The following is a 27507-nucleotide window of genomic DNA, read 5'->3' on the forward strand; positions in this document are numbered from 1 at the left end:
GTGGGATTTGGAACTCGTTGTCAGGACGACTCTTGACCTCACAAGACGCAAAACACAAAAATTGCATAACGGGATATGTAGTCTTTTAAAAGAATCGGCCCAGAGATTCTCGGTCTTTGGTCTTCCGCAACCAACGAAATGTTTTTGGTGCGCAAATATATACATTTACTGCAATATTTGTCACATATATGTAATTCAATATGCCAGGAAGTTTTAAAACGAGGACTGAATACTGCTTTCTACTATTTTATCTACTATGACACACATGTTAAGGTCATAATTGGATGGTTTAAAGACTGACGTTCCAAGTACTACCGCTCCCAAAATGCCCCGCCGTCTATGAAGCATTATGGGCATTGAAGTAATTCTGTTCAGCAAAGCGTAGCAAAATAAACGCGTCTTCACAAATGTTTAAACTACAGTTCCCTGAGCATACAGGAAGGATCGCAGTCCGTGTCGTTTATGTTTTGGGACGTATTTGAGAGGTCGCAGTACTTACAGCAGGTAGATTATTAAATTGCTATGTAGGGTACAAGTACAAGTAAATACTCTGGTGCGGATTGTTTTTGGTTTTGTATTCACTTAAACCAGATAAGTGTGATTTTGTATTGGCGTCTTGCATGTAAGGTTATTGTATTAGTGTTGGATATATTGGTGCGACGAAGTGAAAGACTATTGGCAGCTTATGTTATTATGCGTTTTTGCAATAGCAAATGTTCGACATTTGCACCTTGTGGAAACTTTGTAGATCGCTTCATGTCTGTGATAACTGCGTCTGTCCATACCTGTGAAGATCGTATTCCTTTTGTGTTTCGTGGACGCTTTCGTCCGCTGAGCGCTGCATTCAATTGACAGACGTTATTTATAATCTCCAGGTCCAAAGATTTGCTGCTGACACTTTGCATTTGTGTCATAATGGCGGATGACAAGCCGATTCAGGAACGGAGGTTTAACGCCGCGGTTAAAGTGATTCAGAGTTTACCTCCAAACGGTAAATTATCAACAGTGCAAATTTCACGTATGCTTATGCCTTCACTTGTTATTGTTTTGCGTGTTTTCGCGAAAATTAATTGGATGCGTTGACTGAACGCCGTATACTTAGGTCCATTTAGAAATTAGAAATGTGATCTATATTAAATGTCATATAATTAGCTGCAATATGAGCAGCGTGTTTTCCACCTACTTAGCTGCAATGATTAGCCTCTGCTCTGAAATGAGCACCTGGCGCTGTCCCTAGTTGTTGATACCACAAACAAGAAAGTGACTTTGTTGATAAAGTAATATTTCGTAAAGATTAACGTGTTAAGAAAGCGCAGTGTTTTGCCACGCTCTGAATGAGTTTATAATTTGATTATTAGATCCAGTAATTTTTCCAGGAAAGCCAGTTGAGGAGACATGTTGAATAGGCTATCCGCATCATTTTCTGCTTCTCCTCTGATGTTCATGCCCATCAAAGGTTCCTTCCAGCCTTCCAATGAGATGATGCTGAAGTTCTACAGTTACTACAAGCAGGCCACCCGAGGCCCATGTGATATTCCCAGGCCAGGCTTCTGGGACCCTGTTGGAAAAGTCAAATGGTAAAATATTAGAATGGGGGATATTGTATGCTTAAACTATTTGTCCAGTAAGTTTTTTATTTAAGCTTAAACAATATGCACCTTCTTACCCCAAATACTCCATTGCCATTCATGATAGTCTAGTTGTTGACTACTGTATTTATTTAGTTAAAGTCATTGTCTGTCTAGTTTAAAATGTGGAACTGGAAATTTCTAGCATGTATTTCAACAATAAATTGGGAAACCATATGTAATGAATTCAAATTTACGAATTCTTAGAAGCTGTGGGAAAAGCGGTATCAAATGTAAAGGAAAGAAACTGACTAATATCATTACTTGGACAGAACAACCAAAAGTGCAACTGGTGTCTTTGATAATAACTTTCACAAAAGGCAGAGGTCCTTTTTCACCCACTGGTGAGCACACATTGATCCCTGCTTTAGGGTGGGAAAGCTCACTTCGAGGAGTGCTGTGGAGTGTCATTACTGTTTAGAACGTTACCTCCGGAACTTGCTCAAACTGCCAAATGTGACAAAGGTCAGAGCTCCCGCAGTACTGCTGTCAGGGACAGGGTGGCGCTGTGGCTGTCCTGGTGTTCTGCTGCTGTTTTGGACTTGAATTGATTGCTGCCTTGTTATTCTGAAGAACTATTTATTGTTTATCCATTTGGTAGCTGTACAGTGAAATTATTTGGTTTATGTGTATGTAGAGTGGGGGGAGTTTATTAACCATTTAGCAACACAGTGACACATACGACACATGGCAAAACAGGGAATGGCCTCTTTTTTGGGGGGAGGGGGGGGTTAGACCTCTGTATATGCGATTAGAAGGTCACTGGTTCAGATCAGCAGAATAGTCACATGATGTCCATTGGGCAGTTGAGAAGTCGTATAACCACCTCCCCCCCACCGAAATGCTTCAGGGGTGCCGGATAAAGGGCTGACCCAATTCTCGGATCCCAAGCTTCATATATACATGTGTGTGAATGTCTCTTACATTGGAATGCTTATTTTTGCATATCCCATAAAAAAAACGATGGGTTATGCAAATTGAAGCATTCCCGTGTACCTGTACTCACAGTTGTGCAGATGCGGAACATAGCTTCATTTCATCTAATACATGGCCGTTCCATGCCCACAGGGACGCATGGAATTCTCTAGGAGACATGCCAAGGGAGGAGGCAATGGGGGCATATGTGGACGAGCTGAAGCTGGTAAGTGTTCAGAGGCGGCTGCCTGTTGTTGTTGTGTGTTGTTGTCATCATGTGCTGGAATCCACTCTGAGCATCAACCCTACAGATCTTGGAGAGCATGCCGGTCACCAACGAGGTAGAGGAACTGCTGCAGGTCCTAGGGCCGTTCTACGAAATCGTAGATGAGAAAAAGAAGATCAGCCAGGTGTCTGACCTGACCACAGGTACGGGCGTGGAACATGCACCTCTTCTGTGGGCTATTCCACAAAGTAGAATTTCCCAGTTATCTGAATAACTTAAGCCAAACCTGAAAACTGTCAAATAGGAAGATGGGTAAGTGGCATTCCTATTGGACAATCCTTACATTTGGCTCAAGTTATCTGGCTAACGAAGAAGTCCAACTTTGTGGAATACCCCCCTTGGCTACTGCTCTGTGTTAATGTCGGCTTGACAGCCCTGTTTAACCAGACAAACACATTTAAGTGTAAATGTATCCCTAGAATGGAGTCCATCGTCATACCGGTAACATGATCCAATCCGATCGCCTCTCGGCTAGCTTACATTTAACTTTGAAAGTAACAGTACAAAGTTCTTTTATAAGATGTCCAGGAATTATTCATAGATGCCAGAAACTGGATAATGACAATGTTGCAGCGTGCTTGCTGTGCAGAAGGTTTTAAACAAACAGTAGGTATAAAGAAGTTAAAATGTTTTAATGCTGTTTGGTTTGGTTTATACTCTTCTCTATTTTCTGCCTCTGTATCAGGGTTATTATTGTTAATGGAAAAATAAAAAAAACTAAAACTACATAAAAAGATTTTATAAGCTGAAGTGAGATACAAAGAATATACAAGTAACATCAAATATGTATAACTTTTTTCCTGTTTAATTTCGTTCAGCACGTTTGGAACAATTTGCTAGGTCACTGGAAGGCAAGTGTGTGTCTCACTGTGAAATCCTCAGTGCTGCTTTTAGCTTAGAAGAGACTATTGGCGCTTTTCCACTGCATACAGAAACCGACGTGTACCTGAGCCATACTGCTAAGAGAGACTAGTTCATCATGATTTACTATGTGCGTTCATTTATTTATATTTTTACTGTGTGCTAATTTCGGCTAGCATGTCTGCGAGAATTGCCGTATCGAACACTAGCAGAATTAGCATTCACTTGCATAAATTTGCATTACAAATCTATTCCATTCAGCTGTTCTATAGTACTTTAGGACGTTGGAAATTTTCAAGTTCCAAGTTATCGAGAAAGCGTCAGTACATGGCGATGTGTGATATTACTGTTAATGAATATAGGATGTACGCTTTTCAGAAAATCCATGTGCAGAACACCAGCACCTCCATCCATTTCGGCCAATGAGATGGTGGTGACGCAACCAGCTGGGTTTGGTCACGCTTTCGGCCCTGCTAGTAAGCAGGACTATGTCACTGCAGGTACAAGTCAGATACAGGTCAGGTACGACTCACATGATTAACATTGAAAAATCACCAGTTGGTGGTATGGCTCGGTTCTTGGTGGCAGTGGAAATGCGCCATATGAAAGATCGTACCAGCCTTTGTGAAATCATTAGAACAGTGCATTATGATTCTTTTAGTTGAATGTTAGTGCAGACACTCCTCACTTAATGACCTACTTGTTTACCGACCACCTAGACCTTGGAGCAGCTCTCTGACCAGTCGATATCGCACACTGTACGAGAACTTTGGCTGTGGAAATAGCAGCCCGGCGTCTCGGCGTCAAGCATCTCATCTCGCATCACCTGTCTTGTTCCTGCAGTTGATCAGTATTCCATGTGTATTTCATATCTCGTTTATCAATTTTGTTGATCAATTCGATGAAATCATTGAGATATGGTAATTAAAACAGAGTTATCAAGTTGGAGTTTCCTCTGCACCTTTACACATTTTCTTTATTCGGGATAAATAAGAATGATTACCTGTATTTACAAATGTATATTAGAGGTGATTTTCCCTATTCTGTTTATTACGGTATACAATACGTTACTGTATAAACATGCATAAATATACTAAAATGTTATAAATTATGCAAAGGTGACATTAAGACAATATCTAAAGATGGTTGACATGGTAATGTCTGAAATATCGGTAAGGAGCAGCTCCTCACTTATCAACCAATTCACTTAACTATGTAGTTGTTGGAAAGGAATTTGGTCGTTAAGTGAGGAGTGTCTGTAATTAATTTTGTGTAATTGTTACAACCCTGTTGCTTTATTCAGAGATTGAGAGTTTCTCTTGTGGGTTTACTTTAAAAATATATATCTTATTCATCCATCCATCCATCCATTTTCCAAACCGCTTATCCTACTGGGTCGCGGGCCTCTCCCGGAAGCAATGGGCACGAGGCAGGGAACAACCCAGGATGGGGGGCCAGCCCATCGCAGGGCACACTCACACACCATTCCTACGGGCAATTTAGCAAGTCCAATTAGCCTCGGCATGTCTTTGGACTGTGGGGGGAAACCGGAGTACCCGGAGGAAACCCCACGACGACATGGGGAGAACATGCAAACTCCACACACATGTGACCCAGGCGGAGATTCGAACCCGGGTCTCAGAGGTGTGAGGCAACAGTGCTAACCACTGCACCACCACGCCGCCCCTATATCTTATTCATTTATTTGAAATTTTAATTGGTTTCGGTGTAATTTGATTAATTACTTATATGGCTTTATGGAAAATGAGGTCAATTTTTGTATGATGGCTTGTTCTCAGGTTTTGGCAACATGCTGGCTTCACCAACGCCAAAAAGTATCACCAAAAGCGTAGTGAAGAGCCTGGCGATGAATGGCACGCTGCAGAACCACGGGGACTGCGCCGAACTCCAGAGCAGTAACACCAAAGCGGAGCAGTCGGAGCCTGGTATGCTAGCGCGTTCATATAATAAATAATGATAACCAATGCTCACATTTAACCAGCTATTGTGTATACGTTAATCACCAGAGAAGGAAGCCGAGACTGTGAGGCAGAACGGGCAATCAGCCGACCCCTTGATCCCCAACGGCAGCGTGGAACAGGAAGTGCTGTCCCTGACCAACGGCACACACGGCTCCAGGTCCAACCTCAACGGTGATCTGGAATCAGAAGAGGAGCTTGCGCACAGCACTCCAGCCTTCCAGGTCAAGGAAGGCGGCGCCGAGCTCAACGGCCACTTCAGCGGTATGTATGACGCCTCGTTAGCTTCCATTTCCTTCATACCAGTAGGGGGCGGTAATGATTAACGAGATGGACTCCGATTCCCTGTGCCGGTGGCTTCTACTTCATTCCTGCCGGAAGTCCTCATCTCCTTGGTTTTCTCTCCAGATCACAATGAGGATGTATCAAGCCACCATCATCTGGCCAGTGACTCGGACAGCGAGGTGTACTGTGACTCGATGGATCAATTTGGTCTCGAGGAGGTAGGCCTGCACAAGCAGGGGGGCGCATTAGTAGAGTACAGACAGTCCCCACCCCTGGTTTAAGAATGTCAGATTTACGGACAAGCCGTACTTACAATTGGACTGTCCTAAAGTCTATATTATTACAAAAATGGTTACAAACGTACGCACTACTTTGTGATGCTTTTGACATTACATGGTTTCAGAGGTTTGTTAGCTCCGATGTATTAATGAGGACTTGAATTATTTAACAAAACTGTTACTGTTATGATGCAAATGATGTATAAATGAACATTATACAAACAGCACATGCGTCAGTTTGAGCATTTACGCATCCTAAGATATATACATTACAGTAGGCTCGAGGTACAGTGCCATATGTAGCTGCGCTGTTACTATATTATTTTGTACTATATTATTAAGTGTTTTATATGCATAGAAAGGTAAAATATTTACTGTATACCGAGACAAACATTTGAATAACTGACACTAAATATGAACCATATGTACTGCACCTGTTCCGACTTGCATACAAATTTGACTTAGTCAGACATAGGGAAGGGATCTTGTTTGTAACTTGGGGACTGCCGCTTGTCTCCTCAGGGCTCTGAAATCGCCCTCAGCCATTCTGCAGTAACAAGCAGCACCCTAGAAGAGCCTGAAGTCCTAGGGGACTGGCCAGGGAAGGGTGACCTGCACGGGGGCCCTGATCGACATGGGGTCCAGCATGGAGGCGAGGACGGGGGTGCCCAGTGGGGCGGGCCCCCCAGAGAGAGGCTGAGCGCAGACCGAATGGACACCTCACTTGGCAGGAGAGGAAAGAGTAAGCCTCCTGTCGACTTCCTTAGCAGTTAAAGCTTCAGAGTAGCATCTGCATCTGACATGGCCGTTCCTCTCCGCTAGGCTCCAGGATGCCTGGTGAAGGGGGCCGCGGGGGACTGCTCGGTGGCGGCGGGGACGGCGAGCGCTGGGGGCCCGAGGGAGGGGCCGCCGGCAGCCTGAACGAGCAGATCGTTACAGCCCTGGCACGGCTCCAGGAGGACATGCAGAGCGTGCTGCAGCGGCTGCACACGCTGGAGGCCCTCACCGCCACGCAGGTGAGGGGAGGGGGTGACATAGCAGTTAAGGACTTATTGGGAAGGTTGTTGGATCAAGTCCCAAGAGGGGCTCTAGTACCATTTGAGAAAAGGAACTTCATTTCTTCAGATTTATGTAAATGTGAAAAGTGTTAGTGTTTGAATCATACAGCCAGGCAATGCATTAGAAATATCAAGTGGTTTATGGTATATTTTATAGTCTGTTAAGACTATGTATTGTCAAGAGGTCCGAAAGGCCATTGTACATTTTAACAAGAATTTGTTTGATAGGATTTCGAGTTTTTTTTTTATTTATCTTTAGGATAATCTCTCTTTCAATTGAATGTATTTAATGTGTAAGTAGAACTCGATTCTACTTTTTATACCTACTTGTGTAACTACTAAGTGCAGTTTTTGAATATTGTGTTTCATATCTAGATATCATCTTATTTTTTCCTTTGTTCCAAAGGCAAGGTCATTAGCATTCCAACCAAATTATCCATCGCCACCTGCAAATAAGGTAGGCAAACATGATTTTAACAGATTTAAATAGGTTTGAAAGACTTGTCGTGTCCAGACTGTCAGTGACGACATTAAGCTTCTAGCCGTACTTCTGCCTTCCGTTTACCAATAAGTTCCGAACAAACGCGTCACTGCAGCGATGCCTTGCAGAAGCCGTCGTGGTGGCCCTTTGACGTCTCCCCGGCGACGGTGGCCTTCGCCGTGCTCTGGCCTTTTCTGGCGCAGTGGCTGATGCGTCTCTACATGCAGCGGAGGAGACGGTGAGTGTGACAGCACGCCTGCACGACCCGGTCCACCGAGGTGGGGGAGGGGGGACTCGGGGCTGGAGACCACACCCCAGTAATAAAAACGCACATTAAGAGGATAGGGTGGGCCATTTATCAGGATTTGTAAAGAGGTGAATAAATAGGGTGAGGTAGCTACGTGAGCTGGCATCCAAGTTGCCCCTCAGGGTCAGTGGGAGCCTCTGCTTTACTCCCAGGGCATCCTGGGATAGGTGCCACCTGAAGTGATACGGAGGAAAGGTGGGTAGGTGGGTTGATGAACAGGTGACATGCTACCTGTGAAGAATAATTATGTCGGTTTGTGAAAGCAGGGTTAGATGATCCCTGGGGGGGGGTGTGGGCCTTGCCGGCTACAATTTGAACTGGCGACCTTCTGAAAATGGACAAACAGCCGTACACCTCTGTTTAATTTGTTTCTCCTTCCTTGCAGAAGAATGAACTGAGCACATGTGCCGCCCATCGCCTAGGAAGGACCCGTCCCGGGATGAGAGCCTCAGGGTCGTCTTTTCCCTGCCAGGCGTAGCCGGTCACCGCGTCATCACTCGTCTAACCTTAGCTTTTGCACTAAAATGACCACACTATGAGTAACATGTCAACTACTTTAGCACCTAGATAAACTAAAAACAGATCCTCCTACAATGGGGTGGAAAAAAATGGGAATGTACGGAATTGCGAATCATAATCACGCAGGCTTTTGTAAACAGAAGTAGAGGTAGTTGGTTATATCTTTTAATTTTCCTTTTGAGATATTAGTTGACAGATCGGAAGAGATGTTTGGTTTCCATGGTTTGGTCACAGCACCACTAACAGAATAATGGCCCTAATTTTGATTTCCAACTTTTTTTTTTTAAAGCATGCAAAAATGGGATTTAAAAAAAAACCACCGTCAGCCTCAGGTTAAAAGGGCATTATGGTCCAACAGCAGCTGCTGTAAGCTCATGGGTACGAGCCGCACTGGGAACAAAATGCAGCATTTTATTGAAGTTTCGCAGACATTGCTGCTAACGTACCAACATTTCTGCAGTTAAATGCGGAGTGGGGCTGGTACATTTGATCCGATCGGCGTCTATTTATTATGGGTGGGAAGGAGGTTCTGTGGGCTGGAGGGAATTAAAATGGGGAAATGTCTATGTGGAGGGGGATGTGAGAGGACCTCCATGGTCAGTCTTTGGTTTCAGGCTGAATGGTTTTTGAATCGTTCTTTAAACCAGTTTGTTTTGGGTGACATCTGGATAATCGCTGTCATCCTAATAGCAGATGTACTACTGGACTGATTTCTGCTAAGATGTGATGAATCTGGGGCAGGATATGGGGGAGGTTTATGAGGTAGTTGACAGTATGTAGTTTTTGTTCTCCCAGTACTTTTCAGTTAAAGTCCATTTCTTAAGTACTAACTTGTAAAATCCCCAAAAAAACCAGCAGTGGGTAAAACGGCTGTGGCAGATTGAACGGGCAATACGATTCTGCAGTGTCTTTAATACTGTTTTAGATTTAAAACATAATTTCTTTTAGCGTTAATTACTGTTAATAGCTGTACAGTTGATTCTAAAACAAGGTGCAATATTTTCATTGCACTTTACTGTTGACTTAGAGTATGAGCATTTATACTTGTGTAATATAAGATTTGCATTGACCGTGGATTGATTTAAAGCCTCCCTTTCAGTGATACTAGTAGTACGTTTCTGTTGAAATGAACTACATCTCCCTCCCTCCTTCTCTCTACCTTCAGAAAGGGGCGGCTAGCATGAGATTAGTGCGGCCTGAAGCATGAATAAAATTTCCTTGAACCACCTGGTAATCTTCTGCCTTTTACCTGCAGGAAACAAATGGCTTCTGATCATTATAGTTGTATTGCAGTAGCGCTCTTCTCACTTTAGGTAACACATACAGGAATTTTTATCAAATGATTGTTTAGTTAGGTTATCAAAAGCAGTTTTTTGATAAGCAAAGCTGTGCATCTCAGTGGCGCCTTTTGTAATTAATTCAAAAGTTTTGATTAAAGGTTTTAATAAATTTGAACAGCAGCTTTAAACACATTTTAAAATGACGTTAGAAAAGAAACTTCACACACAATTTACTGCTGTGTTCATTACACTTCAACTGAGAGCCTTTGTCCATCAGTCACAATTCATCTTTAATCTCAAAAATACTAAAATATTTCAAAACATCAATAGGAAATTCTGATAATGGTATACACATGAAAAAATAGGACGCATCCAATAAATTTGTATCTCTCTCTCTTAGACACACACACACATACACACACACACAAAGTATTATGTGGTAATTTTTAGTCAAAGGAAGTGGGGCATTTTCTCCAAAACTAGAAATCCAACAAGTGGGTAAAGTGTGTGAAATACAAAAGTGATTACTGAATGTGACCAATAATTTGTGCACTACGATTCCTTATTGGAGAAAATCAGCCAATGAATAAATTAGTAATGATGGGCAGCGGGGTTACACAACCCAATGTGATTGGAATCAGTGGACTAACGCCCAGGTGTCCTAACAGCTCAGGCGATAGCCTCTCAGGTACGAGCCTGTTGACACCTCTCCATGGAGAATGGTGCTCCATGCACCAGTCTGTTCGGTGGGAGTGTGGGTTTGTCAGCTAGTTTTCCATTCATTTCCTTGAGCTTCATCTTCAGACACCATTACATCAAAATATGCCGCATGCATCCCTCACTTTCACTTAACCAAATGTCCTAGATTTCTGATTTTTACATTTGTTTACTTATAATTGGCAATAATTCCAATAATATCCAATAATATCGGTCTCAGGGGGATGCAGGATATTTTTCTCGGATTTCATAACATTCACTTCCAAGCACTCAATGAGTCTGGTTAGACGCTGTTTTCGTTAAGGTGGGAAAAACAGATTCCTAAATACCTTCATTTTCTGCAATAAAATGAGAACTGAATTATGCCATTAAGACTCTTACAGTGAACAAAAACAGATTTATAAAGATCCAGCAGCAATATGTTACATTAAAATTAAGAGAAAATAAATAAAAGACATTATTGCTTCAAAAGAAGCCGCATGCCTGACCAGCGGTAAATTAGTCTAAAACCACATCAGCCATAAACCCCACGAAATGTTTAAAATATGACGCAACCAGCAGACCAAACATGCATAATGAAGACGCACAGAAATAGTTAATGATTTAAGAGTTTTAAACAAACCAATTACTTAGTGACCTGCCTAGTTTGCCGAGACTTGTGTTGGTCTCAGGGGTCCCTAGCGTAGAACGACCATCTTTTTGTAACAGAGAAGCAGCAGTGATTCCTTAGCATTGATGAATACCTTCATTCTGTATTTTTGCATCTTCAGTGATTTAAACTATAGGTGCAGATATATCCTAGCTGACTCAACACATTCCATTCAGCTGACCCCCTCACCAGCCCCCAAACAAGGAGGGCAGGTGGTGAGTGGGGGGGCTTCCCCTACAGGCTAAACTCGGACATGAACAGATGCTGTGCGTTGTTCCTTGCCTCGAAGTAAGAGGTGTCCGTTTCGTCGTCCGGCTGAGGGATAAACGGCATGGGCTGGTTCTGCAGGCTGTCCCAGTCCAGGCCTTTAAACAGTGTGTGCTGTTTCAGCTCTGAAATAAAAGTTATTATTAAGCTTACAAACATCCAATCAGAGCTCTCAACACATCTGACCGCTTGGTAAGGTTTAGAGACCAACGTCAAGGAGCTTTTATCTGAAGGAGGCATGGTCACCTTTAAGACCGGCCCGTTCGGTGACGTCTGTCGTCAGGAGACTCTCGATGGCGCTCCTCGCGTTCTGTGACAGCGCCTCATCACCATCCGGCCAGGGAATGTCTTTTAATGATTGGAATCCATGAAAAATACACACTGAATAAGCTGACATCTTAGTTAACTGCATAAATTTCCCGATATTGACAGGTAATCATCTACACCAACAGGAATCCGTAGTCAGAGATGAAAAAGGGGAAACCCACCCCTCTTAAGAATGTTCTGGAACACCAGCTGTGGAGTTTCGTCATTGAATGGGGGCACCCCGGTAAGGAACTCGAACAGACACACTCCTAGGGCCCACCAGTCCACCATGAAGTCTGAAACAACGGCAGCAACACTTAGAATTTCTCATCCTCATTTTGTTCAGGTTTCCCCACCAATTACAAACAAAATAATCTTATGGACCTTAGTTAAAAATCTACAAATAAAACATTGATACACATACGTTAACATCACATTGAGCCAAGTGTGCTTAAAGCTACAAATTAGTTTAAGGTAATTTTTCATTATTTGTATTCTATTATTCATTAATATTAAGCATGACCACACTAGTTTGCATCTTAGAGCACTGAAAAGTTTCCTCAAGCAGATTTTAGAAGATTAAAACAAAATGAACGAATGAACGATTCACTGAGAAGTGAATTGACTGCCTTGGAGTTAAGTGAGTCCAATCGCCTCAGTGACAGCACCCTAAGGGATGAGGATTTTTAAGGTGTTACTTTGCCTCACCTGAAGGTGGCTACAAACCCAGCATGACTCATACATAATATAATGGGGGTGGGGGGGTGAAGGTTAAACAGAAAATGCAGGCAGGCAAAATGTCATTTAGCTGCAGCAAGAGTTGCAAACATGCACTGAGCAACCAAACCTGACAACTGCGTACTTACCATGACTGGACCCTGAAACTTAGAGAAGAGTAGTATCAAACTTCTCACAGGGCCTACCACAAAGCGAAATGAACCAAACACATACGGTACAAGCAGGCAGTGGTGGTGTTTACCACATCTGCACAAATAGTGACTACACTAGGGGTTGGCAGGGGCCACTGAAGTGATGTTTTCAGTGGGAGCCCAGAAACAGCAAACTCACCCCTGTAAGGTATCCAATGGCAGCATGTTTTGATCTGAGTCTGGAACAGGGATAAAAGAAGCTTCCTTACACTTACCATGAGGTTTTCCCAAAAGCAGCTCCGGGGCCAGATAGTCAGGGGTCCCTAGTAGCGGGCCTCCCTCTACAGGTTCAGGCCCTCTGCGGACACTCTTTGGGGTCCTAAAAGGGGTGTGGCTGGTCGTCTGCTGTGGTGTCTAATAAACCGCCCAACATAAAAACCGTTGTACTGATCCATGGAAAGACACACATTCGCATTAAAATACTGAAGAGTACAGAAACTTCTGGAAATTGGCTTCCCACCTGGTACGGCGAGCTACGGGAACTGGGGCCCCGTCTCTTTTGTACCGGAGTTACCGCCGCAGGGAAGCTATAGAAGGAGGCGGAACTGGAGACGTCCATCATGTCGACAGAGCCCATGCTCCGACGCGAGCAGCCCGATGCGTTGGACCGGTCGATGGCGCTGCAGTAGCTCCTGAAGGCCACCACATTCCGGGGTTTGAGGAATGGTGAAGAGCTGCTGGACTCCACAGGCAGGAGATGCTTGGACCGCTCTTCTCTATGCTGCCTGGGGGTCACCACTCCAGATGAGGAGCAGCAGTCCTGCAAACTCAGAGAGATATCCTTCTCCTCGGCCTGCTCAGACAACTGACAGTCCTTCGCGCCATCCAGCTCCGGGACTTGCGTGTTATCAGCGACTATGGACATGTCCTGTAGGGAGTCATCAGAGTCTAGGCTCAGATTCCTTATTGGACCCATGTCCTCATAGTTATTCTTGATGAATGTAAAACTGGAGTCCACAGTCACTTCACTACCGGTGCTGCAACCACCACCCTCACATGGCCCATCCAGCTCATGCAACAGGTTCTTCGCCACGAAAGCTGGACCGGACTGCTTCGACTCCACATCCCCCGGAGACGCGCTGACTTGAACGGTGGCAAACACCGCTGTCAGGCCGGTGCTGGAGCTGCTGCTCTTCGGGATCTGACAACAGCGCTTGTATAAGGAGTCGCTCTTCTTAGCTTGTGCCTCATACTGATCAGGACTCTTTTCCACGTGGTCAAACCCTCTTTTCATGGACACTTTGCCCACGGCTTTCTCCAGGACTCCCAGCATTCCTTTTTCCCTGGTTGTGGGAGGAGCTATCTCGTCTACCAGTTTAACTAATGACGACAGCTTCCTTGACACCAAAGGCTCCAGCTTGGCACTGATTTTCGGTTTTGGAGACCCAGGCACCGGCTGTCCCCTCTGACACAAATTCATGTCAATGTTGTCCAGAGCACAGAGGGCTGGATCTCGACCCGGCCTGCGAAGGTCACTGGCCATCCTCCTTCCCAGCAAACTGGACATGATCGCCGGTCTGCCACCTTTGTCAAATACATCACTCTCCAGCAGGTTCTCCACATCCTTGATTTCCTTCAAAAACATCACCACTCCTTCAATATTTCATTCAACTTCCATCCATCCATCCATTTTCCAAACTGCTTATCCTACTGGGTCGTGGGCCTCTCCCGGAAGCAATGGGCATGAGGCAGGGAACAACCCAGGATAGGGGGCCAGCCCATCGCAGGGCACACTCACACATCATTCACTCAAACGTGCACACCTACGGGCAATTTAGCAACTCCAATTGGCTTCAGCATGTTTTTGGACTGTGGGGGGAAACCGGAGTACCCGGAGTAAACCCCACTACGACATGGGGAGAACATGCAAACTCCACACAGATGTGACCTAGGCGGAGACTCGAACCCGGGTCCCAGAGGTGTGAGGCAACAGTGCTAACCACTGCACCACCATGCCTCCCTATTTCATCCACTTGTCGTGTCGATTTATTCAGTATTAGTCAGGGATAGTTTATTTAAAAGGCTTAAATGAAGGACTCTTTATCTTTATGAAGGAAAGCAAAACAAATTTATAAATACGAATGACTTCAAATTAGGGCTGTCATAGGGCTGAATTAATCTTAAGAGTAAAGCATGCTATGATGCATATTTAAATGTAAAAAACAATCACCAAATTAATGTAGTATAATCACAAAGATAACAATGAAGAAGGTCATGCGCCATGACATTAATCACATTAACACGTTAATTATTTTCAATTAAATCACAATTAATGTGCTAATTTTGACAGTACTAGTTCAAACATTAATTTTATGAAAATCAAAGGTGGACATTTCAGGTTTTGTTTCAACCAACCAGTTGAGTACTGGTCTACTTTTTTACTTTTTGGACCTGAAATGTCCACCTCTGCAAAAATACTAAAGTAACAACAAATTAACTGAACAGCAAATTTCCAAAATGCACTCTTGTTGTTTTTCAAGATTAGTTCAAATGATAGTGTCTGGCTTCCTCGTCATAACTTTCATTAAATTTCCAAAACTTCAGTCCATAGTAATTCTTTTTTTAAATTTTCATAAATTTGCTCCTCTGTTTATAACAATGAAAATTGTCTGCATCCACAATGTATGCAACTTTACAACATGAAGAACAACAAACACACCTAGATTTGACAAAGGATGCATCTCACACAGGACTCAAATTCCCAGCATGCACGCAATAGCACCAACCTGCTCATTCTCCCACAGTGGGCTGACACAGGCCTCCGAATCCGTGGTGGATGGGAAGAGGCAGGATTGACTGCTGGCACTCGACGTCCCAAACCGCTTCCTGGACTTTAGAAGCCGTGGAGTCAGACTCTTAGCCAGAATGGCAGGACTAAACACACCTGAAAGAGAAACCAAAACACACGACCATGTCCGACCTAAAGCTTTAATGTGACACTTTGGTTTTTTCCGTTTGTTGTGAAGTTGCTGTGAAGGCCTCTGCCCTGCTACGGGGGGGGGGGGGGGGGGCAGGGAAACGCTGCCCCTTATATTGCCCTGCTGCTGGGGGGCAGGGAACCCAGGAATTTCTCAGGCATCCATTCACAGCTGATGACCAAACCCCAGGTACCGGCATGATTTCAAAATTAGTTCCCCCACCCCAAAGCCAAAAAGACTATGATCCGGACGTCAACACTCACGGGAGCCTTGTAATGCCCGGGCTGAGCAAGCTGGGGAGTCCAGAGGCTCTTTCTTCAACAGAGGTGAGCAGAAAGACCTCCTGAACTGCTGTGTCTTACCACAAGACATGGGGCTGGACATGGCCAATGAGGTTCTGTGACAATTGGCCTCCATCCCTGGTGTGTTCTTAAAAAAAAAAGAAAAAGGTAGATATATACATGTGGTTACAAAAGACTTTAAACTATAAACTTTTAAATATTTGATGATTAAAGCCAGCATGCAATAATACACACGGTTTGTTACAAGGTTTTAGTTATATCTACACCTAAAAACACCAATACTCACAAGGCCAAGGGAGCTAATCAGGGAGTAGACTTGACCGGGAGTACGGGAATAAACTTTCTTGGGCTTCACTAATGAAGGTGTCGTCAGGATGTCTGCCGGTCTCAGCTCTGAAGAAGTAGTTCAGAAACATGGAAGACTGCAGCTAACGAACTGCATAAATTACATGCATTTTTTTATAAAACACAGAGCTGTCAGGATGATGGCTAAAATAAACATGCTACACTTCCCAAGGTCTTTCTATAGTTGCATTACTGCTAGCCATACTAATAATTTCAAAATAATTTAGTGGCAAAATTAATCCTGATACCAGATACCATACTGATGTCCAGATACCAGATGAGTGGTAATAAATTAGGAGGGGCCTGAATTTAAATCATATAAAAAAATCTAGTAATAATGTATCATTAATGCATTATTAACTTGAAGGGTCAATAGAAAAAAAAACAACACAGTAAAATGTTGATATTCTACACAGAAGCATAGAATCCGTCCATGTACACCGACCTCTATCAAGCTTGACTTTGGAGAGGCCGAAGTCCGTAAGCTTGATATGTCCCTCGTTGGACACAAGCATGTTGTCTGGTTTCAAGTCTCTAAATGGACGATGAGAATTTCAGGAAGCGTCCAGAGAAAACAAACCAGAACCAAATATTAGGATGTCACCACAGAGTGCACCTCCTTCCGATACCTGTGGATGATTTTATGCCTGTGAAGATAATCCAAAGCAAGAGCCACCTCCGAGATGTACTTCACTGACATGTCTTCATCAAAATAGCCATAGATGTGAAGAAGAGACTTGAGATCACCACCGATGAGGTACTCCATCACCTCAGGAACATAGGACACAAGACAAAGATTATAAATACATGCTCTTTCCTATATTTCAGTCACTCTCCACTAAGACAGCCAGAACAAAACAGCGCATCTTACCAGGTAGACTTTAGCAGTCGTTTGAAGAGAGTAAAACAGGTGCACTATAAACGGACTTTTGCTGAGAGCAAGGGCGTCCCTCTCTGCCTTCATTTGGTCAGTCATGTTTTTGTCCACCATATCCGCCTTCTTCACTACCTTAAAAAACAACGATAATAAGGGCAAGATATGCGTTGGGTAAACGTTGGCAGTAATGTAATCGCACAAAATACAGTTACAAGATCTAAAAGTTACCTTGATGGCATATAATGTTGAGTTGCCCTTTTTCCTCGCTAGATACACTTTTCCAAAAGCACCTCGGCTGATCGGCTTAATCACAACGAAATCTTCGATGGAAGGGGGCTTAGAGACAGGCAGTGTGCTGATGGAGCAGGGTGGATAACCATCGTCAGCCTTTTCTTCTCCCTCCATATCGCTAGCCAACCAACGTCAGAAACGTAAAAACGAACTGAGTTTATTTCTGATTAACTGCACGATAAATCCCTGTTCTAAAGAGTAAACAATGACAAAAGCCGATCGTCATCCACATATACTGTTTAAGCTGGATTTGAATGGAAAGAAAAAGCAAGACACCGTTCATACTCTCAATAAACAGCTGCCTGACTTGTTTTGAAAATTTGAAATCGGTACCAGGCTTGGGTCCTTCATGACGCAAGTGCCTCATAACCAGAACCCCGCCTTATTAACCACTTCGAATCTTTAGTATAAAAACGTATTTCGCGGCATAAAGCAATATATGATATTTGTAAACGCTTTTTTATTTTGGAGAGTTTCCAAAGAACTAACGCGCAATCAAAAATAGGCAGTACTATGGTCACCTAACTACGGCCAAAAACGACATGTATCCTGGGACGTGCGTCATTGCTTCTTCGAAAACGAAAACGTGATAATTACTGAGACCCACCCAGATATATTAAATATTGTGGATATTAAAACTACATAGTTAAACGTGACATAATTCAGTATATGTTGGTAGCTACACATTGTACTAGATTGCAAGCAGAGAATCAAATTTTAGATACATTTGATATTGGGACTCTACAGTTGAATTTTACCCCTAAACGATGCAGATTTGTATACTGAAAGGTGGTGCTCATGTTCAAAAGAGAGCCTGTTTGAAGGTGTTTTGGATTTCTCCAGTAAAATATTATTTTAATGCGTAAAACTGTACATCACGTAAAGGAAATAATGAGTATGGGCTCTTGACAAAGGTGATTCTGTAATATCCACTTCCACAAGTCTCCCAGACATGCTGAGATACAAGATAAAAATGAAAATAAACTTATCGTGTTCCGTGTAGTATTAGTAGAAAAGAATAGAGTTGGGTGCAGCTGCCGCCATATTGATGTCTTCGGCATTGGTTTTCCATTAGTGTCGTAATAATATAAACCGGAAGTGGAACCGCAACAGATTCCGGTCGACCTTCCTATGGAAGCCATTTTCACAACTCACTGTAGAAGAAGGGAATTTTCAAAGGACGGCAGCGGAAGACGTTTGTTTCGTCCGGTTAACACGCAATAACTAAGTGGAGTCGACCAAAATATATGGTATTGGAAGCATGTTCTCCCTTTCGACTACCCTGCAGCCGCAAGTAAGTCATTCATAGTTATTTATAGCCGACAACGTTACCTGACCATGTTTTTGCTGCATAACGTTAGCTCGAGAGTGATTTTCAGAATTTACCGGTTTGATGCGGTTTTTTTTTTGCTGTCTACTAAAGCCATGAACGCCATGTAATGAAAGTCTGTGTAAGAATCTGTGTCTAATGAAGAAGGATTTCCAGTACAATGGAAGCCGGCCGGCTAAATGGCTGGCAGGGTAACCAGGTGCCCGGCTACCTATCTTAACACCTTCCTCCTGTAGCCCATATGGCAATCTGAAGATGTCATTTTGACGAGGGTTGTTGCTTCAACTGTGATAACGAACAATATCGGCTGATCGTCTACTGTGTTATCATATTACTTTTGTCTATTTTTCTATAGCTTATGATTAATAAGTACAGGCTGTCATATGGGTAATATGTTAAGGAAACTGGTTTTCAATACGGCGGCATGATGGTGTGATTAATGTTTCGCAAACTTTCTCAGTACGCAATCTTTTAAGACGAATTCTTGATAAATTTCAAATACTGGTGTTTCTCTCCCCCCACGTTTACTGGTAAAACTATTGTCATTGACTTGGAACTGCATGTTTGCCTCTGTATTACATCACGTTCTGTACCCACACTGACGCTTTCACACTGACGCTTCCACACTCACGCAAGAAATATTACGGCAAATCCCTGTTGTTCCATTATAAACTTAAAATTAGTTACATCAAAAGCGTTGTGGCAGTTTGCAAATCCTGCAGACAATTTGCAAGGTTTAAAACTTACGTATGTGTTATCAAGGTTTAAAAGTATCACATACATGTAAATACGTGTGTGTTTGTGTGTGTGTGCACAGACTTGTCTCTATGAAAATCTCATGCCCACCAGCTGACCAAAGTTGGCAATCCCAGACCTATCGTTCTGTGTCATCCCTGTACTAATTATACAAATTCGCTGTTTGGATGGGAAATACACCTGATACTTTCGAGTATATGGTCCAGTGAGTCAATGATTCGCAGGCAGAAAAATCACTGCTTCCTTTCCAAGTGATCCTGTGGTAGGTTATAACTGGTCACCTCGTTTTGTAGGCTCGTATTTTTATACACGTGTCTTTGGAGGTGTGTCATATGTATGTCTGAGGTGCTGTGCTACTCTCATTTGCTAGAACATTTTGTTCTAGTCACATGATATTCTTGTTATAAACGAAAATGTTATCTAAATGTTATGTTTTGTTTTTATGGGGGGAGAGAAGCAAATAAATTTGGATAAAAAGGGCAGCCTCAATTGCTTGACATCCGAATGGCATGTCAGGTAAATGTTTACAGTGGAGCTTGCTTTTCTAAATATGTTCACCCTCGTGTTCCCCTACGCAGGTAACTGTTCCACTTGGTCACATTCTCAGCGCTTTTCACTCCTTGAAGACTTCAGCCAGTGCGTCTATTCGGGGTCTGCAGAAGGACCATCATTTAGAACATGACCTGTCAATCAGTGAGGTGGGTTTCCTGGAACAAAAACACAAGCTTCAGCACATCTAAGGGAAATGAAATGATTTCTTCTCTGCTTTGTAGCTGTGGCAGACCACTAGTCCTGACGTGTGTCCCATAGCAGTTCATAATGAGTGCTTGCACTGTGAAATAAGTCTTGCATCAGCCAAAGGCTTTAATAGTGACCACTAGAGGGAGCAAATGCACTAAAGTGTAAATGTAGATGATACAGGGTAATAATGGCTTGTGATTTTTTAGGATTCATGTTTGTTTGTGAAAGGAAAATATAATGTTATCATGAGATTTAAAGTTAATTAAGGAAACTGCACTCTGTTATTAATAGTGTAAATAGATCTAATTTCTTAAAGCATTATACAGATGCTCCTCTACTTATGATTGAGATGAGTTCCAAATGGCTGTTCGTAACTTGAAATCTTTGTAATTCATTATTCAACGTCATTTTAAGGGTATATGCAAGTACAAAGAACTAGGATGCTTGGAGTGCGCACGCTACGCTGCTGCGCGGCGGGAGTAGCGGCCGGAGGTCGTACTAGGCGGAATTAGTGCGCAGAAAAAAAAAAATGATGACCTGTGATGTCAATGGGCAGGTAGATGAGTGAGGAAACGGGAGCCCAATTAACACAATTTGGGCTTACAGTCCTCTTCGTAAGTTGAGGAGCGTCGGTATTCACCATGAATTGTTCACTTGTAGTCCACCTTCAGCCTGAGGGACCTTGGTTTGTTGGAGCTTAGGCCGGCTCAGCTGAATGAGCTGGTGAACAGCCTCCTGCCCGGGCTGCCCCTTGAACGGGACCCTGGCTCCGGTTCCTGGAAAGAGTCCCATATCTCCTCAGAATCCTTCTTTGAAAACAAGCATGGTGAGGACCTGGCTGCCTGCCTACCCCTCCTCTTCTTTGAACCAGGGCCAATGAGTTAAACAAATGTCAGGCGTTCGTAATTGGCTGTTTTTTTGCCCTCTTAAAAGGAAATTTCATTAAATGATTTCATGCAGTTTGCGCTGTCATTGACTGCTGCTCTTTTATTACCAGGTTTCTCGCTGAGACCTGGGCATGGTTTCAGCTCCGCGCTCCCATATAGACGGAGCCCCGGTCCTCTGCAGGCAGTCTGCTCAGACCTTCAGCACTGGCCAGGTCGGTATAGGAGCCCAGAAACGTGCACAGGGGAGCTCAAGGGCAGAAATCGCTTTGAAATGGAATGGAAGGCTCTGTTGTGGCATTTTGGTATATGATCAAAAGGCGCAAATTGCCTTGATAATTTGATTTATAATGGTGGAAGAAGAGAGCCAGTGGATGCTTATTCTGGGAGTTTCTCTGACTACCGTTCCAGTTCTGTGTTTTTACGCTTCAGCCCCTCTGCCTATATTTGAACTATATGGATTCATTCAGTGTATTTTTAAATATGTGATGTTCCCTTTGATTTCTGTTTCAAAAGTTAGACATTATGCATGGTTTATCTCTCCTGCTTATGTGTGTTTTTTTTGGGGGACTAATTCAAAACTGTCTCCCTCTCCCTCCTTTCCCACTATGAAGGTTGGATCCAAAGAAGAGGCTTTAAAACACTGAGATCCAGAACCAGGCGCTTGCAAGCCGGTTATGAGGGCACCCCTGAACCCGAAAGCTTCACTCCAAGCTTCTTCAAGGTCTGCCCTCCCTGCCACTTGCCAAAACGCCACAAGACTCAAAGCTTTATTTGGGTATCTCTGCCTTGGTGCAAAGAATTGTTTATTTTCCATATTGTAAATGTTTCGATGGCTACTGTACAGTCATCTGAGGGAATGGTAAATGAATCAGGTTAGTGTATATGGCCACACTTTCGTCGGGTTGGCCACTACAGGTGGTTCCTGGTGCCAGTTCTCGTGTGCTGCTCTGCAGGGGCTCCTCACGAGGGATAAAGGCCCAGAGACGGAGAGCCTAGATAAGATTATCCAGAACAAAAGCCTCCCAGAGGCGCAGAGAGATGCCTTCAAGACGGGATTCACGGAGGGCTTCCTCAAAGCTCAAGCTCTGACCCAGAGGACGCAAGGTACATACCTTCTATCTGTGCCTGGGGGGGACTTCAGGGCTGTGTTTCACATGTTCGGCCGGTGGTTTCAAGGGAGAAAAGTTCCTTTTACTTTTCAAAATTTTGTGTGTGTATAAAATCTAAAATTCGTTGCTGTATTTTACTACAAAATGGTAACCCTTTGTGAATCAAACATTTCTGGTTTAAAAATATGTTGAAGAACCTGCCACTAGATGGTGCCGTTGAATAGAATTTGCTGGGTATGTTGTCTCTGCTTCTTTCATGCTGTGTTTTTTATCCCGAAAGACTCTTTGAGGAGGACGCGGCTGATTCTGCTTGTCCTTCTGCTGGTGGGCATCTATGGCCTCTCAAGAACCCCATTTTTATCGGGTAAAAGCTCCTTTTCTAATACTGGTTTGTTTCAGATTTACTACATTTTCCTCACATGTGCAGATCACGTTACACATTTATAAATCACCGCATATTGTAGTATAGTTTGAGGTTTTCCCTTAAGTAATGAAAAGATTCCGCCAAAAAATCTCCACGCTCTTTTCTAAATATTGATGCAGATTTATCTCATGAAGCAGCTGTAGGTTTTCAGAAAAATTTCACCCTCTGACGTCAAGAGATTTGTTCTGGTTAGCATTTGAGGTCCATGGGCTGTAACATGCTTATAGCATTGGCAGCTCTCTACAACTATTTGAAACTTCTGGAAAATTGGATAAACTTTGGGTTTGCCGCATTAGCACTAAGTTAGATGAGTGTCCTTTTACCAAAGCCGCATTGAAGACAGATGTGTTCACATTTTGGTTCTTAGCATCTTGGAGAACCTTCTGCTTTGTCCTGCTCATTGATGTCGATTTAGTAACAAGACCTTTGGTAGGTGGTATTTGCATGTTAGCTCTGTTCTTGTTGCTTCCAACAGTGAGATTCCGGACTACTTCGGGTCTGGATTCTGCAGTGGATCCAATCCAGATGAAGAACGTTACTTTTGAGCACGTGAAGGGGGTGGAGGAGGCAAAGAATGAGCTTCAGGAGGTCGTGGAGTTCCTGAGGAACCCACAAAAGTTCACCGTCCTTGGCGGGAAGCTACCCAAAGGCGAGAATACTGCTAAGTCGTTTGTCACGGGACAAACTTCCTCAAAGGTTTTTTTGGGAAATTTGCTTTGGAGAGCAAACACATGAGAATGACACTATCCCTTTCACACTCCACAGGAATTTTGCTCGTGGGACCCCCAGGCACTGGCAAAACGCTCCTGGCGAGGGCAGTTGCCGGAGAGGCTGATGTCCCGTTCTATTATGCCTCAGGTTCAGAGTTTGACGAGATGTTTGTGGGCGTGGGAGCTAGCCGCATCAGGAATCTCTTCAGTAAGCTTTGTGTGAACCAGTGTAGCTCCAATGTTCTTTTGGTTTACCACAGTGTGCATTGGCTAGCTCTAACGTGTTTTTTTTTTTTTTTTTTTTGTAGAAGAGGCAAAAGCTAATGCCCCTTGCGTGATCTTCATCGATGAGCTCGACAGCGTGGGTGGGAAGAGAATTGAATCTCCAATGCACCCGTATTCCAGACAGACCATTAACCAGCTGCTGGCAGAGATGGATGGGTATGTGTGTCATGAGAAGTACACTTCTGAAGTACACAGTGAATTACTGCTCTGATGCATTAAGACCCCTGACATTGATTCTTCTGGTTTTATGCAGATTTAAGCCAAATGAAGGCATTATCATCATTGGGGCCACAAACTTCCCAGAAGCTCTTGATAAGTACGTTAACTGTTTATATTCTTGTTCACTGCGCTGAAGCTAGCTCAGTCTTTCTCATAAGTGTCACTCGGCATCTAACACCATTGGTTTAACCCTATAGTCAGTCACATGGAAATGTAATTTTATTAATGGTAGTGTGTTTTTCCATTTTATGATTGTTTGCATGAATTAGAGACCTGGGCCTTTTATTGTAGAGAGTTTTATAATGATGTTGATCTTTGTCAAGCTTTAGTTTGCGGTTTGTATTTGAAGCTTCCAGCTACACAGAGGTTTACGGAAGCTTCAACTTTTCATCACGTGTCTCCACACAGTGCTCTGGTCCGACCTGGGAGGTTTGACATGCAGGTTACTGTGCCCAGGCCTGATATAAAGGGCCGAACAGAAATCCTCAACTGGTACCTAAAAAAAATAAAAGTAGACTCTGGTAGGTAGAGGGTGCCGTCGCAGGCTCACAGCTGAGGTTCCTGACAGTGCAGATGGTAATGTTTGGTGTCACGGCCTTGCAGCTGTCCAAGCGGAGATCATCGCCAGGGGAACGGTTGGCTTCTCTGGTGCTGAGCTGGAGAATCTGGTCAACCAGGCAGCTCTGAAGGCAGCGGTTGATGGCAAAGACATGGTGACCATGAAGGAGCTGGAGTTCGCGAAGGACAAGATTCTCATGGGTCAGCAGTTGCTATAGCAACTCACAATAGAAGATCTGATGTTTTAGTGACACGAAGGGATATTTTCAGTTCGTATAAAGTTGATGATTCCTTTATGCGGTGTAGGTGCTGGAATTGAGGTTGTAGTTTGAACAGCTTGGTAAAATACATACTACTTTCAGACCAGAGCTGACCTCGCTGATAGCCTCCATTTAATGAATGCCCTCCCTCTCCATCCTCATCCTTTTGCAGGTCCTGAGCGCAGAAGCGTGGAGATAGACAAGAAGAACAAAACCATCACCGCATACCATGAGTCTGGCCACGCCATTGTGGCCTACTACACCAAAGATGCTATGCCCATCAACAAAGCTACCATCATGCCTCGTGGACCCAGCCTCGGCCACGTGAGTCACCTGTGATGACAATCGGCAGGTGGATGAGTGACAGCTCTAGGTGCATTTATTTTTATTTATAGTCATGTGATGCATTAATTAAGCAACTGACCACCCCTAGGTGTCCCTGCTGCCAGAGAATGACCGCTGGAGTGAGACCCGGTCCCAACTGATGGCGCAGATGGACGTTAGCATGGGCGGCAGGGTGGCTGAGGAGCTCATATTCGGGAACGACAACGTCACCACCGGTAGGGCCTGTAAACTTGCTGAAGGTCAAGCTTCCCGTCGGTCAGCATGTCTCTGGTTGCCCCCTGAAACGTAGCCCCTGTCTCTGCAGGAGCATCGAGCGATTTTGATGGCGCCACAAAGATAGCCAACATGATGGTGACTCGTTTTGGGATGAGCGACAAGGTGACATTTATCTTGTTCGAACCACTGCTTTTCCCAGTGTAGCCCAGGATTTCCCAGAATCCTAGAATACTTCCTTGTAAACAAATACACTGTGCTACATCTCCAAGGTCACATTCATGAAGATTAAACATTAATCCCCACAGTCCTGCTCTTCATTGACATTCTGATCTTTTGGGTAACCAGAATGTGAATATGCATTTCAGGTCAAATGGCATGCGATTTGCATTGCTGGTTTTCCCCCTGTTTTTAACAGTCTGTTGTATTTGACAGCTCCATTGTAGCTAATGGGGTATTTGCAAGTCCTAGCTAAACAAAGGTCACAAATAGATGCTGCAGTTGATTGTTAAAGTCGATACATTTGTTTAATTTTCCTGCCATGGTAACACAGCTGGGTGTCATGACATACGGGGACCTGTCAAAGCAAAGCCCAGAGACACAGGCTGCTATCGAACAGGAAGTCAGGAAGCTCTTGAAGGTAGGCATAGCTCTCTACCTTCCTCCCAGCTACTTAAACTGTACCTATAGTCAACTGGTCATTCGCATTAATGCTTTATTACTTTGTGATGAGACACATTTTAATGTGCCTGAAATTGATTTTTATTTATTCAACAAATTGTTTCCCTCTAAATTAGGACTCTTATGAGCGGGCAAAACACATCCTCAAGACCTACAGCAAGGAGCACAAGATCTTGGCCGATGCCTTGCTGACCTACGAGACCCTCGATGCCAAAGAAATCCAGATGGTCCTTGAGGGCAAGCAACTGGAGGCCAGATGATGCTTTGAGAGACTTGACCTTCCCTTCCATGTGAATATGCAGGCACGATGAGGAGCAGTGGCCTTTACCCACACAAACTAATTCTGATTTGACGTCATGCTGAGCACACATTCTTACCTGAAATTCAGTCACCTTGGATTTTATTTATTCTCAAACAATGGTGCTAATTTCAGAAGCTGTCCTACTCTTTCTGAGTATATTGGGGGCACAAAATTCGAGCCCCTCCATCTCCAGTTCCTCAAGGGTCACATGTCTTCTCTGAGGTCTTATGTAATAATTGATTATCTCTGGTTAGCAAAATTGGCCCTTTTATTGAATATTGTAGCATAAACATACTGTTCGATCCCCCTTCCCCCCCCCCCCCCCCTACATGTGTCCCCTGCCTGTGTACAATCTGCTTGGGCTGATTTGAGGTCCTTGGGGCTTTAAACACGTGGCCCTTCGCTACGTGGATATCCCTTTAAACAAAGCTGTGTGTCCTCTTTTTCCCTCTGACTGATTTCAGATGAGGATTGGTGAGGTGATAATCTGTATTGTGTCTCAAATCAAGGACTTGGTGTGACTACCTTGAAGGAGAACCCCACGCTCTCTCCTCTTGTCAGATCATATTCTGTAAATGGGCAGTATTCTGATGATACGGCTGCTCGTGTTTGGTTTGGGAGGAGTGTCCTGCTTGAAGACTTAGGTTTTCATTTGCCTGGAGTGGGTAACATTACAGATTATAAAAAATATACAAATACAGAAGTATAAAAAGGCAAATTTTGAAGGTTGTGACGGAAATGCCCTACCAGTGCAATGCAGGAATGGGATTCATTTAGTGTATATGTGAATTCCTCTGAATTTTAATTATATTTGTATATTCGCTTTAGGCATTGGGCACTGTTAGGTGTAGCACTATTCTGTAATAACCTCTGTGACCTATTTATGTACTTTATGAAGTACTATAGGATTTATCCAAACCGAACATGTTTCTTTGCTCTTGTTCTGCTCTGCTACACATTGGATGTGTATGGGACTATTGTATATAATGTATGACTTGGAATTTAGGGATGCTTCCCATGGATTTTAAACTCTTTCGGCATTCTTTGAAACTGTTAAAGTAAACAAAAGTCAAAGCATGTCTGGTGTGTTTCTTTTAATACACATAAACATTACTTCAGGTATTACGCTGAAGGTGGGATGAGTAGCTACACTCAAATATTAAAAGGGGTTAGATTTATTTGAAGTCTATCAGGAAATAATATAATAATG

The 27507-nt window shown here is 43.5% G+C and overlaps 3 protein-coding genes across 6 annotated transcripts; 2 read left to right on the forward strand and 1 right to left on the reverse strand.

Annotated features, from left to right (window-relative positions):
- Positions 1–416: 416 nt before the first annotated feature.
- On the forward strand, positions 417–9823 carry acbd5a (acyl-CoA binding domain containing 5a). 3 transcript variants are annotated; one of them, XM_049006130.1, is made up of 13 exons: positions 417–504; positions 876–991; positions 1457–1577; positions 2697–2769; positions 2855–2972; positions 5490–5636; positions 5718–5933; positions 6078–6172; positions 6755–6974; positions 7055–7248; positions 7697–7747; positions 7900–8009; positions 8464–9823. In XM_049006130.1, exons 2-13 carry the CDS (start codon positions 916–918, stop codon positions 8474–8476), a joined length of 1434 nt encoding a protein of 477 aa, XP_048862087.1. In that variant the 5' UTR covers positions 417–504; positions 876–915; the 3' UTR covers positions 8477–9823. The 3 variants fall into 3 exon arrangements, with proteins under 3 accessions (XP_048862087.1, XP_048862086.1, XP_048862088.1); XM_049006129.1 differs by having other exon boundaries at positions 465–553; XM_049006131.1 differs by lacking the exon at positions 417–504 and adding an exon at positions 514–587 and having other exon boundaries at positions 872–991.
- Positions 8893–18531, reverse strand: mastl (microtubule associated serine/threonine kinase-like). Of its 2 annotated transcripts, XM_049006119.1 has the most exons (13): positions 17416–18531; positions 17182–17319; positions 16940–17079; positions 16756–16844; positions 16252–16358; positions 15927–16092; positions 15472–15629; positions 13206–14318; positions 12961–13099; positions 11999–12112; positions 11757–11858; positions 11526–11635; positions 8893–9846 (listed from the first exon to the last, which is right to left on the reverse strand). In XM_049006119.1, the coding sequence occupies exons 1-13, from the start codon at positions 17590–17592 to the stop codon at positions 9784–9786; spliced, it is 2616 nt and encodes an 871-aa protein (XP_048862076.1). In that variant the 5' UTR covers positions 17593–18531; the 3' UTR covers positions 8893–9783. The 2 variants fall into 2 exon arrangements, with proteins under 2 accessions (XP_048862076.1, XP_048862077.1); XM_049006120.1 differs by lacking the exon at positions 8893–9846 and having other exon boundaries at positions 10972–11635.
- Positions 18532–18592: 61 nt separating this feature from the next.
- LOC125734403 (ATP-dependent zinc metalloprotease YME1L1-like) lies at positions 18593–27374 on the forward strand. Its single transcript, XM_049006121.1, has 18 exons — positions 18593–18772; positions 20143–20262; positions 20966–21131; positions 21303–21404; positions 21804–21913; positions 22146–22296; positions 22582–22665; positions 23201–23374; positions 23491–23643; positions 23744–23876; positions 23974–24036; positions 24348–24460; positions 24543–24698; positions 24930–25081; positions 25191–25317; positions 25407–25480; positions 25869–25955; positions 26113–27374. The coding sequence occupies exons 1-18, from the start codon at positions 18740–18742 to the stop codon at positions 26254–26256; spliced, it is 2142 nt and encodes a 713-aa protein (XP_048862078.1). The 5' UTR covers positions 18593–18739; the 3' UTR covers positions 26257–27374.
- Positions 27375–27507: the final 133 nt, after the last annotated feature.

The sequence above is a fragment of the Brienomyrus brachyistius genome, chromosome 1, assembly GCF_023856365.1.
Source record: "Brienomyrus brachyistius isolate T26 chromosome 1, BBRACH_0.4, whole genome shotgun sequence".
Classification (NCBI taxonomy): domain Eukaryota; kingdom Metazoa; phylum Chordata; class Actinopteri; order Osteoglossiformes; family Mormyridae; genus Brienomyrus; species Brienomyrus brachyistius.

Excerpts from the sequence above, each read along its gene's own strand:
- acbd5a (XM_049006130.1), top strand. The coding sequence starts at position 916 with ATGGCGGATGACAAGCCGATTCAGGAACGGAGGTTTAACGCCGCGGTT. Across the intron at positions 2,770-2,854 it reads ATGTGGACGAGCTGAAGCTG|ATCTTGGAGAGCATGCCGGT; the intron begins GTAAGTGTTCAG and ends TCAACCCTACAG. Across the intron at positions 6,173-6,754 it reads ATCAATTTGGTCTCGAGGAG|GGCTCTGAAATCGCCCTCAG; the intron begins GTAGGCCTGCAC and ends TTGTCTCCTCAG.
- mastl (XM_049006119.1), bottom strand. The coding sequence starts at position 17,592 with ATGGAGGGAGAAGAAAAGGCTGACGATGGTTATCCACCCTGCTCCATC. Across the intron at positions 12,113-12,960 it reads GCTTTTGGGAAAACCTCATG|ACTTCATGGTGGACTGGTGG; the intron begins GTAAGTGTAAGG and ends CCGTTGTTTCAG. Across the intron at positions 11,636-11,756 it reads CGAACGGGCCGGTCTTAAAG|AGCTGAAACAGCACACACTG; the intron begins GTGACCATGCCT and ends CTTTTATTTCAG.
- LOC125734403 (XM_049006121.1), top strand. The coding sequence starts at position 18,740 with ATGTTCTCCCTTTCGACTACCCTGCAGCCGCAA. Across the intron at positions 21,132-21,302 it reads CTTCTTTGAAAACAAGCATG|GTTTCTCGCTGAGACCTGGG; the intron begins GTGAGGACCTGG and ends TTTTATTACCAG. Across the intron at positions 24,699-24,929 it reads GAAGGACAAGATTCTCATGG|GTCCTGAGCGCAGAAGCGTG; the intron begins GTCAGCAGTTGC and ends ATCCTTTTGCAG.